Source organism: Salvelinus alpinus, chromosome 13 (genome assembly GCF_045679555.1).
Source record: "Salvelinus alpinus chromosome 13, SLU_Salpinus.1, whole genome shotgun sequence".
Taxonomy (NCBI): Eukaryota; Metazoa; Chordata; class Actinopteri; order Salmoniformes; family Salmonidae; genus Salvelinus; species Salvelinus alpinus.
Window position 1 is genome coordinate 20917626 of NC_092098.1, and position 22052 is coordinate 20939677.

The 22052-nt window shown below is 41.8% G+C and overlaps 1 protein-coding gene across 2 annotated transcripts; it reads right to left on the reverse strand.

Moving 5' to 3' along the window:
* Positions 1-1198: 1198 nt before the first annotated feature.
* LOC139537327 (ribose-phosphate pyrophosphokinase 1) lies at positions 1199-19119 on the reverse strand. 2 transcript variants are annotated; one of them, XM_071338514.1, is made up of 7 exons: positions 18784-19119; positions 7451-7640; positions 7078-7176; positions 4046-4170; positions 3561-3734; positions 3201-3360; positions 1199-1939 (listed from the first exon to the last, which is right to left on the reverse strand). In XM_071338514.1, exons 1-7 carry the CDS (start codon positions 18903-18905, stop codon positions 1847-1849), a joined length of 963 nt encoding a protein of 320 aa, XP_071194615.1. In that variant the 5' UTR covers positions 18906-19119; the 3' UTR covers positions 1199-1846. The 2 variants fall into 2 exon arrangements, with proteins under 2 accessions (XP_071194615.1, XP_071194616.1); XM_071338515.1 differs by having other exon boundaries at positions 7457-7640; positions 18784-19109.
* Positions 19120-22052: the final 2933 nt, after the last annotated feature.

A 22052-nucleotide genomic window follows, 5' to 3' on the forward strand; every position in this document is an offset into this window, starting at 1 on the left:
ATTCATAACCCAATACATTCATTTCTTGTCTCGATGTTGTGGAGAAGGCAGGAAATCTTATGGAAACGATATTAAATCTGGCACATTTTCACTTTAAGGCAACAGGGATCCTCAAATCAATCAAGATGTGTCAGAGTAGGTTTAAAGAGCTATAATCTCAGCTAAAATCAGACACATTTACACACATTGGCTTAAACAGTAAAATCAGATTCGATTCTGGGGTATAATGGTCTTGGTGTGGATTGCTTTTACCGACTCTTGAAGCAGCTACAGCCGTGTTTGAGCGTTATAGGACGGACTGACAATACTTAATACTCGAAAGAAAAAGATGTAAGCAGGCCTTACACATGGGCAGGCTTTAAACTACACAAGCCATTGTTTTCGAAATAGACTGAACTGAAGTTTTGAAAGGGTGCATGCTACCCCACGTGGCGAGTGCCCTTAGGCTTCCCGAATTTTAGCGTGAAAGTTCATATAATTTAAACTTCCCAATACCGCTACGCAAAACCACTTGGATTCGTAAAGCTCAAATAATGTGACAGCTACATTAGGCTCCATGCACTACACGCCTTATTGCTTGATTTATAAAATATGGCAGATGTGCATGATATTGAATCACATTCATTAGGTAGAGGTAAATACCAAAATAAAAGGAAACACTTGAGTGAATGAGCGATTCAAAGTATATTGAAAGCAGTTGCAGCCACATAGATGGAGTTTGAGTTAATTACGCAATTAAAACATCCCATCATGCTTAGGGTCATGTACAAAAATGCCCCGTTTCCCATTATTTTGGCTACCATGTCTAAAAGATATCTCAGTGACTTTGAAAGAGGGGTCTCAAAGGAGCATAGAGGGTTTAAAGGGTCTCACCCCGATTCAACACTTATGGGAGATTCTGGAGCAGTGCCTGAGTGTTTTCCACCACCATCAAGAAAACACCAAATGATGGAATTTCTCGTGGAAGAATGGTGTCGCATTCCAATAGAGTTCCAGAGACTTGTAGAATCTACGCCAAGGTACATTGAAGCTGTTCTGGTGGCTCGTGGTGCCCCAACGCCCTATTAAGACACTATGTTGGGGTTTCCTTTATTTTGGCAGTTACCTGTATGTGTGCACTGCAAGTCATGCTTTGATTACAACTACATAAAAATCATGCAACTAAATATTAAAATCATAGTATCAACACACCAAGGCATAGAACTAAGGACACTTGTAATTGGAACTGCAAACACGTCCTAGAATATAGCTTGAAAAACAAAGGCATAAAAACTACTAAAGTCTAACTAAAGCGTAGATGTAAACAGTACACAATGCTTTGTTGTTGAACTGTGTAAACGCAGAGTTCTATCAGTACAAGCATCTCAAAATTATAACATTATCTAGGAAATGCAAGTGGATAGACCGCCTTGTAGCGGAAAAAACAGATCAGTAACATAAAATAACAAGCTCATTAAACATAACGCCATATTGGCGTGAACATTTCTCTCAAAATGGCTGTCAACAGCAATGTAAACTAGAGCTTTTCAATCTTGTAGTACACAATGCCTATGTGAAACAACATGGCAGACAATGCCAATATGAAACAGCCTGGCATATTAATACACCAATTAACTAAAATCTTAATTTGGTAAGTCAAAAGGTCAAACCAGTTGATAGCCAGTGCACTGTAACAGAATATTGGCAAGGAGCTTTTTTTTTTTCTTCTTTTTTTAAATTGACCCCACAGTATTTCCTTCCTTCCTGAGATGGGGAATAAATGGATGGGCTGAGATGGTGGTGCTCCAGACACCCGTCCTTTGGTACAGGTTTCCAGTGAAAGCAGGGTGGGGTTGTTCATGGGATGTTACAAGGGAACATGGCTGAAGAGATACGACACTGACTCGCCGTTGTGTGTCCGGCGAATAGCCTCAGCCAGAATCATGGAGATGTCAATAACCTGAAAGGATGAGTGGGGGGGGGAAACAAATGTATAAATCAAATTATCACCCAAACTTATTTCCCCCACAGATAAAAATTTCAAACCACAATGAAAGCAATTGGTTAACGAAATAACACCACCAGTAGGTCAGTGTTTCTGCTACAGTTACTTAGCTGTGGCGCTGCGCCACGGCAAAATCATTGCACAAAAAATTATGGAACAAAATGTTTTGCCAAGGCACACTTTGAAGATCCAGGATCAGTCCACATTTACTTCCTCTGCAAACAAAATGAGTAATGAATAGAACATTCAGACAACCCCATACTAGAATAGTTTATACATTTTTTGTCAGCATGTTTTTGTGTGTTCTACGCAAGATAAATATTCCTCGAGGCACAGTCTCGAGGTGCCATAGGGAGTGAAACATGCATGCCATAGGGAGTGAAACATGCATTCTGACAAGCAGTCAACGCACAACAATTCTTCCTAACGCGGGGAAAACAGGGGGATCCTAGCTTTCGATTCCTACTTTATTTATTTCTCATCTCCTAAATATGCATGAACTGCACCATTTTAAACCCTGAGTTTTTAGCAGTGGCATGGTTAAGCGTGTTACCACTCCACAATTTGCTGTTAGTGCATAGGGGAGTGGGGCTAAATGTAACACGGGTCAATTGTAGGGTAACTTGGGGTAAAACGCCATCATAACTCAAAATAATTTTTGGGGAGTGACTTCAATTTTGATGAGACAGATTTTTTGTTGAGTAGTGGCAACCGGGTGTGGTGGGGTCCTTTTTTTTTAAAGTCACCAGAACTGAGCTTAAGTCGTTCATAAATATTATAGAATCCCTATTACAAATTCTTCAAGAGGAAACACTGCAGTAACTAAACTCACAGATTTGGAAATGTTCAGAACAGTAAGGAGTTAGACAATGCAATACACAGTAAGAATCAATCAAGCAGAAATGTAAGTAGTCCAGGCAACATGCTGAGCCATTGAAATTAAGATTGTTGACAGCCTGCTGCTTAGGTAATCATTGAACATTGTTTGGACAAAGTTTGAAAGGTTTTCATGGGGTGGAGGGAGGTTGGTATGTGTGCTTATACTGGTGTCATGTGATCTGTAATTTGTGAAAGAAAAACATTTGTCAAAACAACTCAACTTATCATTTTTGAAAATAATGGAATGTTTATGTTTCAATTCCCCAAGTGATCTAAACTCTGCAACTACAAGGAAACATCAGGTGCTGAGCTCCTGTGATGAGCTTGGGATTCTAACCTGTATTTTTGAACAGTGTTTCATCTTATCCTCCTGAGGGATGGTATTTGTGACAACCACAGCCTCAAAACAGGCGTTGTTGATGCGGGTGATAGCAGGGCCTGAAAAGATCCCATGGGTCAAGATGGCATAGACCTTTGTGGCTCCAGCAGACACTAGCCTGGATATTCAGAAACAAAACATTTGGTTGAATCTCCACATTCTGTTTGTAAAGAATAAACTTTGCTATCCATACATTTTCTTTTCAGAGACTTCCTTAAAAACGGATGTAATAGCTCCGGTCTGTATTTGTTGTACATTTAAAAGATTGAATATTCAGTCTCTGTAAATGTATGTAGCTTAAACACAGTAGCGACTCACTTATCTGCAGCGTGGCAGATGGTGCCGCATGTGTCTGCCATGTCATCAACCAAGATGGCCACTCGGTCCTTCACGTCCCCCACCAGGACCATGCGGTCCACCTCGTTAGCCTTCTTCCGCTCTTTGTGGATTAGGGCGAAGTCCACATTCAGCCTGTCTGCTATAGAGGTGACCCTGCAAAGGGAATCCACAGATTGGTGAGGTTATGGTACTGCAGGTGATGTCAACCATTCCACAAAGTCACATCTATAGGAGGAAGGGAATATATAGTAAGACACAGGTTTATGATTCTATGATTAATCCAAGCACTGTAAGGACGGTATCAAAAATACTTTCCTGAGGTGAACTTGACAAATCCCTTAAATAATGAATTAAGCAAGAACAATCCTTTCAACAATGCTAATATTTCTAACAACTCAGATCTGTCCTTTTGACCCATTGCAATGATGAAGCATCTACAGGCCCATTGGACTCCTCCAATCTACCTTTTGGCTCCTCCAGCATCAGGAGACACAACGGTGCAATTCTTCCACTCATTGATGTTCTCTTTGATCCATTTCAGCACAGCTGGCTCCGCGTATAGATTGTCCACGGGGATATCAAAGAACCCCTACAGAGGCATACAGTGAGCAAACCCGTGGTAAGATAAAGGATCACTAGTCAGTGTCTTCAAACGGCCTTACTTGCAACAGATTTTTGGAGAAACGTTCACGTGGCTCACTATTGACAGTATGTTGTTTAGAAACAAAACTGATGCACGCACCTCCTTGGGGCAATACAGATGGGGTTGACAACATGTAAACTATATTTTGATCCAAATGTTTATTAAAAACAAATACATTTGCAAAATAAGCACTTATACAGTTTACATGTTTACAAAGTAAGTCTCAAATAAATCGTAACAGATGTTAGTTAGCAAAATTGTCATATAGACGTGGCATAAGTCAAAATAAGACATGGTATCATGAACAAAATACTAGTGCGGCGGAAATAACTTAATTTGAGTGGTTTTTCGGTTATTAAACAACTAATTGACTAACGTCGGTTCAATTTCACTGAACAAAAATGATAAAACATGTTAAGTGTTGATACCATGTTTCATGAGCTGAAATAAAAGATCACAGAAATGTTCCATACAAATGCTTATTTTTCTTTAAATTGTTACCAAATTTGTTTACATCCCTGTTAGTGAGCATTTCTCCTTTGCCAAGATAATCCATCCACCTGACAGGTGTGGCATATCAAGCTGATTAAACAGCACGATTATTACACAGGTGCACCTTGTGCTGGGGACAATAAAAGGCCACTAAAATGTGCAGTTGTGTCACTCAACACAATGCCACAGATGTCTCAAGTTGAGGGGGCGTACAATTGGCATACTGACTGCAGGAATATCCACCAGAGCTGTTGCCAGAAAATGTTATCAATTTCTCTACCATAAGCAACCTCCAATATCGTTTGAGAATTGGGCAGTGTGTCCAACTGGCTTCACAACCGCAGACCACGTGTAACCACGCCAGCCCAGGACCACATCAAAATTCTTCACTTGCGGATCAACAGAGACCATCCACCCAGACAGCTGATCAAACTGAGGGTTTGCACAACCAAATCATTTCTGCACAAACTGTCAGAAGCATTCTCAGGGAAGCTCATCTGTGTGCTTGTAGTCCTCACCAGGGTCTTGACCTTAGTGCAGTTCAGCATCGTAACCGACTTCAGTGGGCAAATCCTAACCGTCGATGGCCACTGGCACGCTGGAGAAGTATGCTCTTCGCGGATGAATGCCGGTTTCAACTGTACCGGGCAGATGCAGACAGCATGTGTGGCGTCAGTTTGCTGATGTCAACGTTGTGATTTCCACATGGTAGCGGTGGAGTGATGGTATGGGCAGGCATAAGCTACGGACAATGAACAATTGCATTTTATCAATGGCAATTTGAATGCACAGAGATACTGTCACGAGATCCTGAGGCCCATTGTCGTGCCATTCGTCCACCACCATCACCTCATGTTTCAGCATGATGCACGGCTCCATGCCACAAGGATCTGTACACAATTCCTGGAAGCTGAAAATTTCTCAGTTCTTCCATGACCTGCATACTCAGACATGTCACCCATTGAGCATGTATGGGATGCTCTGGATCAAGGTGTACGACACCGTTTCAGTTCTTGCCAATATCCAGCAACTTCGCACAGCCATTGACGAGGAGTCGGACAACATTCCACTTGCCAATCAACAGCCTGATCAACTCTAAGTGAAGGAGATGTGGTGCGCTGCATGAGGAAAATATGGTGGTCACACCAGATACTGACTGCTTTTCTGATCCAAACCCCTACCTTTTTTTTAAGGTACAGTATATGGTGACCAACAGATCCATATCTGTATTCTCAGTCATGTGAAATACTTAGATTAGGGCCCAATGCATTCATTTCAATTGACCGATTTCCTCATATCAACTGTAACTAAGTAAAATCTTTGAAATTGTTGCAAGTTAGGTTTATATTTTTGTTCAGCGTACTTGAATCCCATTTAGTTCGGGCGGGTTTTGTGAACCCAATGCAACATTTATCTAGAGACATCAAATCATTCATGAGAGAAATGAAGTCAAGAACTATATGGGATGCTGGGCTGAAGGGAGTTGTAGATTTCATTAATAAATATTCAACCTAGTTCAGCACAGAACCGTGGTAGTTAACTACAATGACCATAATCCATTGTGCCAGTTCTTTTCCGGCTCGGACAGATTGGTTCACTGATGCCTGCTATGTTAGGTTAGATACACCCAAGACCACATGGGAGGAATGTAGACAAAACGACAAGAGGGATAGAGAGTTCGTGAAAGTATGCCTCATCTACTTTGAAGAACTAGCAAAATGATTATCAGACAGCTCTGCAGCATACTCAGGCCGGCTGGCCTAGCTAAATAGGATGACTAAAGACAGTACAGTATGGGGAGAACAGAGATAACGTTAGATGGTTTTCTGGCTGGCTGCTACTGCCTGAGCAGTGATGAGATGACTTTTAGGAATGGGGGAAAAAATATTCCTTGGTGGACCTGACAGAGAAGCGAATATTTTCAATGTTTTGGCAATTGAATGTTCACCATTTTTGACTGGCTTTTACATTAAAAAGCTCTAATCATTTTATAATGCATTTCATGTAAAATACAAAAACAAATATTGAAACTGAAAACCATGAGTATTTTGTAATAATCGAACCAAAACCAAACCGACTTCAAAAAGCTCTTATTTCTCAGCACTACAAAAACACATTTATCTGCAACCAACCACCCCACATAGCAGCTTCTTGTAATTGTTGCTTGACATCTGATCGCTCAGAATCATAACACAGCCTTCTACACTTGCGATGCGTGTGCATCATTTGTGACGTTGTCAGGCAACCCGTTTATAGTACTTAACTATCTCATAGCCTAATCAATCATTTGTACTTCTTAGTTGTCACACTAGTGACTGCAATATAGATAGAACAAACCAAATAATGTGCCAGAAGGCTCACCTGTATCTGCGAGGCGTGCAGGTCCATGGTGATTATGTGATCGGCTCCTGACACTGACAACATGTTGGCCACCAGCTTTGCAGAGATGGGAGCCCGACTCTGTTTAGAAAAACATTGCTAATCTCTATTCTCATACAATGCATGCAGAAAGTCCATTGAGAAAATGCAATTAAAACAATTTACTAAGAGGGAGACCCATCTCCTTTCTGAATTAGCTTTGGCAGTTATATTCTAATCAACCAAATTGGTTTGCCCAATATGGCATTTCTGTGAAGCAGTCAAATGTATGAAATCAAAGCAAATAGACTGATTTATATGGAGTGTGAAGTGTGTTGATGCTGTGAACAGAACAAACTATTTAAGTTTCCCTCACCCCCACCTTGTCCTTCTTGTCTTGTCTTGCATATGGGAAACAGGGGATGACAGCCGTGACTCGTGAGGCAGAGGCAATCTTACAGGCATTGATCATGATGAGGAGCTCCATTAAGTTATCATTAATCTCACCACAACCACTCTGGACAATGTAGACATCCTCTCCTCTGACACTCTCCCCGATCTCCACGCTGCAGGATCAAATCATAGACTGTCAGACAGTAGGCTATACATGGTGACAGGTAGAGAACATGAAGACCAATCTGTTAATGTATATAAATCATGGCATCATGGGCTTCCAGGTCAATAGACAAAAACACTCAATGAATGATCCATATATTCACAAAAAAAAAAAAAGAAAAAGAGGGAAAAAATGCTGTTCGAAATGTTAAAACCCCTCTCGCGCGCACTCTCAATAAAATCAACTATATGTAGGCCACTAAGATTGTGTGATGCTTTAAGCAAACGGTGATTCAATAATTAAGACAAATGACTCAAGAGGGAGCCAGAGATCAAGATAGTCTAACCAGCAGGGGAAAAAACGGTTCCCGAACCACCACCTCCAACTGGCATTCGCAGATTCTGCCATTATGCTCCCGAAGTTTCCAATAATAGGTTACACCAGGTTACACCATTCCATTTGGAATGCCAATTTATCTTACCCTTTCTAACGATCTGCTCGCCAGTTATGATTTTCATATGCACATTTGTGGAAGCGTTTCATTTATTTTATAATAAAGTCTATGTATCGCAAAATCATTGTCATGTATATAATTTTTATTAATCACAAATGAATTATACAAATCTAAAAGTAACTATTGCCATCTATGTAAAAATAGCCTACATAAAGTCAACAAATAAAAACATTGCAGCCAGCAGTAACAAATATCCTGATAAAAAGAAATCACATGGCCTGTCTGCAACAAACTTGAAACATTGTATCAACTAGATCCAGCCACAAGCTTGCACAAATAAGCTTAAGACATTGTATAAAATATTCTGGACCCTCAGAGTTCTGCCAGTGAGTTTCAGACAGACACAGATGTAGGCTATTTGCACTAGAGATAAGAAGCAATCAGGTAAGACAATTTTATGGTGTTTCCACCGGATCAGAGCATGACTCTTCCCCCCCACCCCCTTCACTCCAAGTGGTTATCGAAAGGGAGAGAGCTGGAAAGATTTTTCAAATAGGCTACATTCCAGTGAACAAAAATATAAACGCAACATGTAAAGTGTTGGTCCCATATTTCATGAGCTGTATTATAAAAGATCCCAGAAATGTTCCAAACAGCCTGATCAACTCTATGCAAAGGAGATGTGTCTGCATGAGGCAAATGGTGGTCACACCAGATACTGACTGGTTTTCTGATCCACGTCCCTAAAAAATTTTTTTTTGTATCTGTGACCAATAGATGCATATCTGTATTCCCAGTCATGTGAAATCCATAGATTTGGGCTTAATGAATATATTTAACATTTACTGATTTCCATATATGAACTGTAACTCAGTAAAATCATTGAAATGTTGCATTTATATTTTTGTTCAGTATAAAATTACTTGCTGTTTGAGGTGAAGAAAAACTTACTTTTAGAAGTTCCTCAGCTCATTAGTGGTGGTGAGTATAGACAGACATGCTATCAGATCTCCACATTTATAAGCCTACATTTGTGCACAGGCCAGGTAGCCTAGGCCTACTTCTATGCGTATTCAGGTGGGCATCCTTAATCAACATTGACAGGAACACTCCAAACAAAACAATGAATAAATTGACAAATTGTAAATGGAACAAAATAAACCAAAACTTGTTTCTCACAAGTGTAGCCTAGGTTGTGCGCTCTGCAAACAGCGTGTCAACTCTGAAAATGGGAACTGTAAAAGACTAATAATAATGAATGCATTAACCGAAATTAAGTTAACCAAACAAACATTGTAGGTTACAAATTATGGGAATTAACAGTAAATGTACTACTGGTGGTATTGGTGTTCCCATCCCCGCGGCCTCCGCAATGGATTAGTCCACTGAAACAGGCGTCAATCAAGACGTGCCATTTTTTGCAACTGCTCAACAAAAAAATCTCAGGTCGACCAACAGCCCATCGACCAGTCAACTAAATGGGGTCAGGCCTAATTCACAGTCATACATTCCTGTGCTAAAAACTATTCTGTCGTTTAAAGCTGCAATATGTAATTGTTTGGGTGACCCAACCAAATTCACATAGAAATATGAGTTATAGATCGGTCACTCATTCAATGCAAGACTAAGGAGCAGTAAATATCTGTTTGTGGACATTTTCTATGCTTTCCATTCTTACATTTTCTGCATCTTTTACTTTTCAGTTTTGTACACCAGCTTCAAACAGCTGAAAAATACAATATTTTGTTATTGAAAATATATTTTGCAGCGGTTTAGATGGTAGTGACTATTTTATACATTGCTTGTCAAACTGTGGAGTTTGAACAACCCTATGGATGTCAACACTATTATTACAAACCTCCAGGTAAACCAATTCCTCAGGCTTTTTACATCTCAAAGGGCACTTGTTACTTATACCCGGCCACGGGTAAGCAAGTCAAAGACTACTGGATCATGGGATTTTATATCACTAATAGGAACAGTACAACAACTCACGAGTAGCAAGTAATATGGCAATATGAAAAGATAAGTTGTCTTATCAAAACTATTTCAATTATGTTGGAGGGAAAATCAGTTGTTGCAAATAGAGCACATCAACTACCCTAACTAGAGCAGTGGTTCCCAACCCTTTCCGGTTACAGAATTTTGCTCTGTCCAGAGTACACCCTCATGTGCATTTTACCAGTAGAGCTATGGTCTTTTGTAGCCCAAAGGACACCAGATGACGCTATTGAGTAGTGTCATCTTACCGTCCAAATGCATTGTAAGCAGCCTGCAATACATTTCTCTCTCTCATGGACCGGTTCGTACTTAAAACATGCTGCATAGGCTTCAATTTCCTAAACTTTATTTAATGGTAAGAAGACGGGGGGAAATAATAAACAGGGAAAATATGCATACTTTCCTTATGAAACACCATTTTCTGCCACTATGCTAGTGGCTAAATGCAAATCCCGGATGTTGTGTATCGCGTTTGTCAATCAGGTCTTTATTCACCCATAACACTAATGCGATACAGTGCTGCGTTAGGTGAAGAGTACTGATAAACCGATATTACATTTTTTGGCCGATATCAATATCCAATATTTTCCTTGCCAAAAAAAAAATACCGATAGCGGCCTTTTAATCATTCTAGTACAGTTAAATAGTTAACACACACACAGCCGTCTAAGCCACAAAATCTCAGTGCAAGAGGTGTCACTACAGTCCCTGGTTCGAATACAGGCTGTATCACATCCGGCCGTGATTGGGAGTCCCATTATTTATTCTAAATATGGCATGATTCCACCAATTGTAACCTTCTACATCACTTTCAAAGACGTACTTTTATTTTGAAGGCAAACCGCAAATTCAACCATTGTGCCTAATCCTTACAAGGATTCCTAAATCATTGCTAATAATAGTGAAAATGACTGCAGTTTCTACTGGTCATTGTTTTCAGGCTGGTTGTATTGGTGCTAGCTAGGTACCAAGCTAGCTTGCTACCCCAGAAGTTGGGGGGGGGGGGGGGGAGTCGAACAAATAATGCTTTATTACCAACGCGGTATTGTAAACACATCGTTTGTGGCCAGTGTTTGCAGACTTTATTGTACAGCTTTGACAGTGCTACTGATAGTAGTGGTGGCGCGTGGCTTGCACGTGCAAATTCAGAACACATTCTATAATAGAACTGTGTTATTTGACATGTCAAATTAAAAGCTTATTTAACCCATCAAATAGTGTTATTGTCAAATAGTGTTATTTGACGTGAATATTTTTTGACACACAAAGACCCAAACAGCGTTCCATAGTATGTATCTCATGAAGCTAATATTGTGTAACTCCGGTAGGGCAACATCTGAACAATAGTGCACTTGATAATGTACCGGTGCTTGACCGGTCGTGAAAGCCAACATCACCCACGACAGAACGGTTGATTGTCAAGTGCAATGAAATCCATTATCTTGGCGTTAATGGATTTTGCCTTGGAGTTGTCTCGCTGAAATGTTCTTACTCTTTCAAATGACTGCTCGATCCACACAGCAGACATTGTGGGCTAGGTTAGGAATGCTGTGTTGCACGTGTAGCGCAATATATGTTCAACGATATATCGTGCATCCCTAGTTAAGAGGTGTGCTGATTGTCATACTCGTATCCGTTTTATCCCACTTCATACTCGTAATCGGAGTTACTTGTGATCGGAAAACCTGGAAGTGTGTTTTAAATGCCGGTAAAGCCTATACCTGAAGTGCAGTGATGAGAATTATCAGAGTGCATCGTTATGTTCCTTCACACACATTGTACAAAGGTAAACAACACCGACAGATGACAATGCATATGATTTACATAGTCCTATTCAATTACCAACAGAATAGGCAAATAAAAAGCCTATTGCATGGCTGAAATAAATATCGCAAGACTCTAGGACAGTTGTGGGACAACAGATCCCAAATGAATAAAAGCACTGCACATAATTTTTTACTTACCAGCAATGAGTCTGATGCAACAGATTAGAACATTTAACTTAAAATTATGACAAACTATTAGGCTACTTCTTCATATTGTAAGAGCAGCAATACACACACACCGAGCAGTAGGCTATAAGCGCGAATGTTCCAAAATACAGTTAGCTAGAAAACACCGTTCTCCAAAGCACATCACAACTGCAAGCGGTTATATATGAGAGATGAAAATATCCTTGCAAAATGTAGAAAAGGGGAAGATCTAAAGATGCAAAAAATAGCATGGGTTGTTAATATGACTAGGATTGTGTCTTTGGCTGCTGGGAAACTAAATGAAGTTGAGAACATGAGAGAAACACTGGTTTCAATAGCATATGAGGAAGTGTTTATAAAATAATCCTTTTAACATTCCTATGGTCGGAACACGGTAAGTCATGCCTCAAAACGAGAGAGAAAGGTCCAGGTGTTAAACAATTATGCTTAAATTGTTTTTTAAACTATTTGACTTCTTGGTCAAATAGCCCTTACAGACTGGAGGTGTGTTGGGTCATTGCCTTGTTGAAAAACAAATGAGTCCCACGAAGCCCAAACCAGGCGGGATGGCGTATCGCAGCAGAATGCTGTGGTAGCTATTCTGGTTAAGTGTACCTTGAATTCTAAATAAATCACAGTGTCACCAGCAAAGCACCCCCACACCACCTCCTCCATGCTTCAGTGGGAACCACACATGTGGATATCATTGGAACCAAAAATCTCAAAAGGACAGATTTCCACCGGTCTAATGTCCATTGCTCGCGTTTCTTGGCCCAAGCAAGTCTCTTCTTATTGGTGTCCTTTATTGTTCTGTTGCAGCACAGTTGATGTTGAAACTTTGACTGGTACTGTATATATGGAAAAGTACATTTTAAAATTTTGACCAGTCGATTGGTTAAAAAAAGACGACTTTCGGTCGACCTATATCTTTTTTCAGTCGGACTCAATATCACCATCTGCCAGCCTTTGGAGAATGGTGCAATTGCGACCTGCATTCAGGGCGTTCCTGCATGGGAGAATTCCTGCATTTGCAGGAACCCCTCTTTATACATTAATTGGTCCCAAAAAAATTATTAGGACTCCGGTACACAAGCGGAAGGGCTCCAGTACAGTAGGTGGTGGTAATGCACCATAACGTTGAATGCAAACTGCTGATAAACTCCACAGAAGAGGCGAAGCGACATTAGCTAGGACTCCGGTACTAGGCTGGACACACGACATTTTTAACAATGCTTTTTTCTGATGAAAACCAGTTTATTGCATCTGCCGTGTAGCCCAGTTTCATAATATGGCCATATTTCCCAGCTGCTTGCTGTCGTTTTGAAGTAATCACGAAAAAACAAGCCTTGTTTTAGGGCACGTTTCACCCTGCCAGCTCCTATTAGTTCTATAGAGCACCGTGGCACCAACTCACCTCCCGGAAGTTCTATTCCCAGCTTATTGTTCTACGTCACAATGCCTGCTTTGCTATTGTTGGCAATGAGACCCGCTCACATTGTTTATAAACGCAGCAAAAAAAGAAACGTCCCTTTTTCAGGACCATGCCTTTCAAAGATAATTCGTAAAAATCCATAACTTCACAGATCTTCATTGTAAAGGGTTTAAACACCGTTTCCCATGCTTGTTTAATGAACCATAAACAATTAATGAACATGCACCTGTGGAACGGTCGTTAAGGCACTAAAAGCTTACAGACGGTAGGCAACTAAGGTCACAGTTATGAAAACTTAGGACTCTAAAGAGGCCTTTCTACTGACTCTGGAAAAACACCAAAAGAAAGATGCCCAGGATCCCTGCTCATCTGTGTGAACATGCCTTAGGCATGCTGCAAGGGGGCATAAGGACTGCAGATGTGGCCAGGGCAATAAATTGCAATGTCCGTACTGTGAGACGCCTAAGACAGCGCTACAGGGAGACAGGACGGACAGTTGATCATCCTCGCAGTGGCAGACCACGTGTAACACCTGCACAGGATCGGTACATCCGAACCTCACACCTGCGGGACAGGTACAGGATGTCAACAACAGCTGCCGAGTTACACCAGGTGTGCTCAGACTGTTCGCAATAGGCTGAGAGAGGCTGGGCTGAGGGCTTGTAGGCCTGTTGTAAGGCATGTCCTCACCAGACATCACCGGCAGCAACATTGCCTATGGGCACAAACCCACCGTTGCTGAACCAGACAGGACTGGCAAAAAGTGCTCTTCACTGACGAGTCGCGGTTTTGTCTCACCAGGGGTGATGGTCGGATTCACGTTTATCATCGAAGGAATGAGCGCTGCACCAAGGCCTGAACTCTAGAGTAGAGGTCGACCGATTATGATTTTTCAACGCCGATACCGATTATTGGAGGACCAAGAAAGCCGATACCGATTAATCGGCCGATTTTATTTTATTTGTAATAATGACAATTACAACAATAATGAATGAACACTTATTTTAACTTAATATAATACATCAATAAAATCAATTTAGCCTCAAGTAAATAATGAAACGTGTTCAATTTGGTTTAAATAATGCAAAAACAAAGTGTTGGAGAAGAAAGTAAAAGTGCAATATGTGCTATGTAAGAAAGCTAACGTTCCAGTTCCTTGCTCAGAACATGAGAACATATGAAAGCTGGTGGTTCCTTTTAACATGAGTCTTCAATATTCCCAGGTAAGAAGTTTTAGGTTGTAGTTATTATAGGACTATTTCTCTCTATACCATTTGTATTTCATTAACCTTTGACTATTGGATGTTCTTATAGGCACTTTAATATTGCAAGTGTAACAGTATAGCTTCCGTCCCTCTCCTCGCTCCTCCCTGAGCTCGAACCAGCAAGACAACGACAACAGCCACCATCGAAGCAGTGTTACCCATGCAGAGCAAGGGGAAAAACTACTAGAAGGCTCAGAGCGAGTGACGTTTGAAACACTATTAGCGCACGCTAACTAGCTAGCCATTTCACTTCGGTTACACCAGCCTCATCTCGGGAGTTGATAGGCTTGAAGTCATAAACAGCGCAATGCTTGACGCACAACGAAGAGCTGCCGGCAAAACGCACGAAAGTGCTGTTTGAATGAATGTTTTCGCGCCTGCTTCTGCCTACCACCGCTCAGTCAGATACTTAGATACTTGTATGCTCAGTCAGATTATATGCAACGCAGGACACGCTAGATAATATCTAGTAATATCATCAACCATGTGTTGTTAACTAGTGGTTATGATTGATTGTTTTTTATAAGATAAGTTTAATGCTAGCTAGCAACTTACCTTGGCTTACTGCATTCGCGTAACAGGCAGTCTCCTTGTGGAGTGCAACGAGAAAGAGGCAGGTGTTATTGCGTTGGACTAGTTAACTGTAAGGTTGCAAGATTTGATCCCCCGAGCTGACAAGGTGAAAATCTGTCGTTCTGCCCCTGAACAAGGCAGTTAACCCACCGTTCCTCGGCCGTCATTGAAAATAAGAATGTGTTCTTAACTGTCTTGCCTAGTTAAATAAAAGGTATAAAAATGTTTTTGTTTTTTTTTATCGGCGCCCAAAAATACCAATTTCCGATTGTTATGAAAACTTGAAATCGGCCCTAATTAATCGGCCATTCCGATTAATCGGTCGACCTCTACTCTAGAGCGGGATCGATTTGGAGGTGGAGGGTCCGTCATGGTCTGGGGCGGTGTGTCATCGGACTGAGCTTGTTGTCATTGCAGGCAATCTCAACGCTGTGCGTTACAGGGAAGGGGATATCCCAGTCCTCCCTCATGTGGTACCCTTCCTGCAGGCTCATCCTGACATGACCCTCCAGCATGACAATGCCACCAGCCATACTGCTTGTTCTGTATGTGATTTCCTGCAAGACAGGAATGTCAGTGTTCTGCCATGGTCAGCGAAGAGCCCGGATCTCAATCCCATTGAGCACGTCTGGGACCTGTTGGATCGGAGGGTGAGGGCTAGGGCCATTCCCCCCAGAAATGTCCGGGTATTTGCAGGTGCCTTGGTGGAAGAGTGGGGTAACATCTCTCAGCAAGAACTGGCAAATCTGGTGCAGTCCACGAGGAGGAGATGCACCGCAGTACTTAAAGCAGCTGGTGGCCACACCAGATACTGACTGTTACTTTTGATTTTGACCACCCCTTTGTTCAGGGACACATTATTCCATTTCTGTTAGTCACGTCAGTGGCACTTGTTCAGTTTATGTCTCAGTTATTAAATCTTATGTTGATACAAATATTTATACACGTTAAGTTTGCTGAAAATAAACACAGTTGAAAGTGAGAGGACATTTCTTTTTTTGCTGAGTTCAGTTCAAATGTAAACAACCAAAATTAGGGTAAATATAGGCATGTCTGTCTACTTCGCCAAATATCTCGCAGTGTGTATATGTCGATTTTTTCAAGTCGGACGTCATTTTAATCATGAGAATCTCCACTGTCTAATTGTGTAAGTTTGGGCAGCGAGCTCGGTTTTCATCAAATGCTAGTGTAACGGATGTGAAATGGCTAGCTAGTTAGCGGTGGTGCGAGCTAGCAGCCTTTCAGTCGGTTACGTCACTTGCTCTGAAACCTAGAAGTAGTGGTTCCCCTTGCTCTGCAAGGGCCGCGGCCTTTGTGGAGCGATGGGTAACGATGCTTCGTGGGCGACCGTTGTTGATGTGTGCAGAAGGTCCCTGGTTCGCGCCCGTGTCGGGGCGAGGGGACGGTCTAAAGTTAAACTGTTACATTGATGCTGTTGACCCGGATCACTGGTTGCTGCAGAAAAGGAGGAGGTCGAAAGGGGGGTGAGTGTAACGGATGTGAAATGGCTAGCTAGTTAGCGGTGGTGCGAGCTAGCAGCCTTTCAGTCAGTTACGTCACTTGCTCTGAAACCTAGAAGTAGTGGTTCCCCTTGCTCTGCAAGGGCCGCGGCTTTTGTGGAGCGATGGGTAACGACGCTTCGTGGGTGACTGTTGTTGATGTGTGCAGAGGGTCCCTGGTTCGCGCCCGAGGTCGGGGCGAGGGGACGTACTAAAGTTAAACTGTTACACTAGCCAAAATTGTTTTTGCCCTTGGAATGCTGAGCGCCCCCCATTGTTTTCCTCTGGAGAGGCATTCCGGTCTATTTCGCCAAATATCTCACAATGTGTTTATTTAGATTTTTAAATCAGGAGAATCTCCTCTTTGTAATTATGTAAGTCTGAGCAGCAAGCTCGTTTGTCATCATCAATAGTCAGAAGTTTTTTCCGTACTTTCTCATTACGCAGACATAAGCACAGTTGACACCATCGAGGTGCAGATGTTCACTGTATACACAAGTTTAGTTTTTTTTCAGTTTTGTCAACAAACAGATTGTGGTAAAATTCAAAAGGGGAAAAAAAATTGCCTTTTAGGCGAAATGGAATTCTAAGCATCACTCCAGTCAAAACGGGCTCTGCGAACGTTCAATTACATTCATTTGCTATGGGCTCGCGCTAGTGTTCCAGCTTAGCCAACATTCTTTCAGCAATTTTGACTTGTTCCATTGTCCAGCCTACCGGTACACAGCAGACGGGATAGGTAGCTAGCTAGCTAACGATAGATTGGGCACCGGTAGACAGTGTCCTTCGCCCCCGCCTGTCAGGTTACGTTTTCCCGCAGTTCTGTTATCGACGGCAGGTGTTCGGCAAGTGGGAGCGAAGGACACTGTGTTCTAGCTAGTTAGCTAGGACACCAGTACATAGCAGGCAGGATATGTAGTTAGCGTACTTCACCCCCGCCTGTCGGGCACTGCTTTCCCGGAGTTAGCAGGTTTTCGGCAGGCAGGATCGAAGGGAACGGTGTGCTAGCTAGCTACAATGTCTAATAGTACATAGTACCGGTAGATAGTGTCCTTCACCCCTGAAAAAAAGATGCAGGAATGGCCATATGCAGGAACTCCCAGGGCAACAATCACACACTATTGGGCCTTTGTGATAGTCCTCGAGTCATAATTATGGCTAAACCGCTACGATTAATGCAAACAATTATTAAAAACTGATTTGAAACCTAACCTTAACCACACTGCTAACATTGCGCCTAGCCCTAACCTTAAATTATGACCCCAATTTTTGTTTTAGGCTGTGGTAACCAGTGACAACCTGGGTATTGTTACTTTCCTCTTCCATTCTTGTTTTGGTCTAACATGCTGAGTGCTCATTGGCAGTAGTCCTTGACCAATCGCGTCATAGCACTGCTCATACTACAAGAAACATTATCAAACCATCATCCGACAAGGGTCTGGAAAACGTTACAGCCACCAACCGCATGCCCTTCACCCGCTCAAACTACGCGAGTCCAGGTGTACGGATCCTAGTCCAAGTTTATACATAGAATTTCACCCCGATCGTTAAAATTCGTCTGGGACGGCAAAAAACGTGTTGCGTATGCCCGGCATTACAATAGTCCACATGGATTTTGGGAGTTGCAGTTCCAACGTTAGGCCTCCTGCCCTTACCGTCTCATTTTTTTAAGTTAACAAATCTAAGTAATGCTAGTTAGCTAGCTAGATTAGTTGTGGAACACGTTTGCAGTAAGCTAATTTAGTTAGCTAACTAGCAACAATAACTACCACACTCACTCGCGCTTTCAATCGGCCATGTGGGCTAACTTTAGTTAGCTAGCTAACGTTACTGTATCCTAGCTAACAACCAAAGCAACATTCCCAGGCAAAACGTTCACCCACTGGTAAAATAACTAACCGTAGTTAGCTGGTACTCGGTCAAATATATGAATTGTTTAAAACACTTTTAACCTACCATGTCTCCTGGTTGCTGAATTTTTTGGTCACAACCTTCCCCAGCTCAAGTCCCAGGCGGTCAGAAATTTTTTGGCCAAGGTCCGGATGAGAGCTACCGCTGAATATCTTTATGTTAGGCATTTTGGAGGAATCGGGATTAAGTAACCAAACAACAGCCTCACATAAATACACGGCTAACAAGCAAAACAAGTTCGCTAGCTTCTCTGTATCTAACCCACCAACAGGAGACTAGAACTTGGGACGGTGACTCCTTTCCACTGTGGTTAAGTTTCAGCTGCCAAACGAGAATGAGTTGGGTCGTTGACTCAAGTCTTTTTCGGATTCTTTCTTCTTATTAATAAAATGTGTATTGTCGGATCGCAACCAACTGAAAGCTGCATACACCGCCACCTACTGTACTGGAGTGTGAGGACGACCTCTTCTTCTTCGATGAGGTTTACCGGTGGTTGGCATCCAATATCAATGGTGCATTACTGCCACCATCTGGACGGGGTATTGAATGAGAAAATTATAAAACTGAACGGGGAAAAACGACATCATATAAAATACCAAATTAGACACGTCAACTAACAAAACCCATCCCACTTCTTCAGTCACAGTCCACTCCAAAATACATCCTTACACAGGCTCAGAGGCCTGTGATGGCGGAACATTCACCGACAGGATTTCTTGCATGGCCTCGGCTGTGAAATCACAAAGATCCAAAAAAGGTACAGCTGCATTCACAATGATTCCAATTTTATTCGACTTCTTCTCCACTTGTGCTGTACAGATTATGAACACTGCAATAAATAATACAAAGTCCACTTTTTTAACATGTAGCATTTCACTATCCCTCGGTTTATGAGAAACCTTCACTGGTCTTGGTGGCTCTACTACCATTGCTTTTTCCCCGCCACTCGTTCCTTCCAATCTTCTCACCGCCCCCGGATAGGAGACACACTGGACACTCCTTACCCTTGCCATCTCATTCTCTTTCACCAACAAGGCACCCCAGGAATTCAGGCACATGTTCACCTCCACAGTTGCAGAATTTCACTTCATGATACTCTTCCCTTCTGCACACACTTGACACGTGACCAAATCTTTTACATTTATGACACTGAAGGGGCTTGTGCACAAAAGCTCTTACAGGGTACCTTAGGAATCCTAACTTATATGAGAAGGGAGAGACTCTTTATCAAAGAACAATAGCATGGATTAAGTGAATTTATTTTCTCCATCTACCAACAGACCACTCCATTTACAGTACCAGTCAAAAGTTTGGACATACCTACTCATTCAAGGGTTTCTCTTTATTTTAATTTTTTTTCTACATTGTAGAATAATAGTGAAGACATCAAAACTACGAAATAACACATATGGAATCATGTAGTAACCAAAAAAGTGTTAAACAAATCAAAATATATTTTATATTTGAGATTCTTCAAAGTAGCCACCCTTTACCTTGATGGCAGCTTTGCACACTCTTGGCATTCTCTCAACCAGCTTCATGAGGTAGTCACCTTGAATGCATTTCAATTAAGTTTAGGTGTGCCTTGTTTTTTGGTGGAATTTCTTTCCTTCTTAATGCGTTTGAGCCAATCAGTTGTGTTGTGACAAGGTAGGGGTGGTGTACAGAAGATAGCCCTATTTGGTAAAAGACCAAGTCCATATTATGGCAAGAACAGCTCAAATAAGCAAAGAGAAACGACAGCCCATCATTAATTTAAGACATGAAGGTCAGTCAATCCGGAAAATTTGAAGGACTTTGAAAGTTTCTTCAAGTGCAGTCGCAAAAACCATCAAGCGCTATGATGAAACTGGCTCTCATGAGGACCGCCACAGGAAAGGGAGACTCAATGTTACCTCTGGTGCAGAGGATAAGTTCATTAGAGTTACCAGCCTCAGAACTTGCAGCCCAATTAAATGCTTCACAGAGTTCAAGTAATAGAAATATCTCAACATCAACTGTTCAGAGGAGACTGTGTGAATCAGGCCTTCAATGATCGAATTGCTGCAAAGAAACCACTACTAAAGGACACCAATAAGAAGAAGAGACTTGGGCCAAGAAACACGAGCAATAGACATTAGAATGGTGGAAATCTGTCCTCTGGTCTGATGAATCCAAATTTGAGATGTTTGGTTCCAACCGCCGTGTCTTTGTGAGACGCAGAGTAGGTGAACGGATGCGGAGATCACATGCGGAGATCATCCGTTCACTTACTCTGCGTCGAGTAGGTGAACGGATGATCTCCGCATGTGTGGTTTTTTTCTTTAAAAATAAAGAAAAACACTTGAATGAGTAGGTGTGTCCAAACTTTTGGCTGTTACTGTATGTCTTCAATTACATCCTCTGCCTTTACTTCTTGCACCACCCCAGAAATAACACCCTTGATAGGCGCACTGCTACAAAAAAATCCATACAGGAAACATTCCACTCCGATATCTTTTTGAGTCTTAAAACAAGTTTCTTCTGATTTGCAGACACACACACATAAAAAGACCCCTTCTTGTGAATCTCACCCACACTTACTCGAGAAGTTAAACGGATTTCCCAGGTAGCATTGATTCAAAACGCTCACTCTGAGTAAAACAAATCAAGTGGCTTACTGTTTTCCTCCACAACTTTACTTCTCTTGTTTCCCTTTTTCTTTGACACTGTAACCCTCTCATTCTCACTCTCTGTGCTATTATCTTCACCCGACTCACTAGCAGTTTCAAACCAAACCTCCGTTTGGTGATAGAGGGGAGGTACGTGCCGCGACGTTGGCTCCCTCTGCTTGGAGTACCCAGGCTGGGCACCCCGACGCTGATGGCACCAATTAGGGGTAATTAGGGGAGAGTGCCAACCAGCCATGCAGGCCACATACAGTGGGGCAAAAAAGTATTTAGTCAGCCACCAATTGTGCAAGTTCTCCCACTTAGAAAGATGAGAGAGGCCTGTAATTTTCATCATAGGTACACTTCAACTATGACAGACAAAATGAGAAAAAAAATCCAGAAAATCACATTGTAGGATTTTTTTATGAATTTATTTGCAAATTATGGTGGAAAATAAGTATTTGGTCACCTACAAACAAGCAAGATTTCTGGCTCTCACAGACCTGTAACTTCTTCTTTAAGAGGCTCCTCTGTCCTCCACTCGTTACCTGTATTAATGGCACCTGTTTGAACTTGTTATCAGTATAAAAGACACCTGTCCACAACCTCAAACAGTCACACTCCAAACTCCACTATGGCCAAGACCAAAGAGCTCTCAAAGGACACCAGAAACAAAATTGTAGA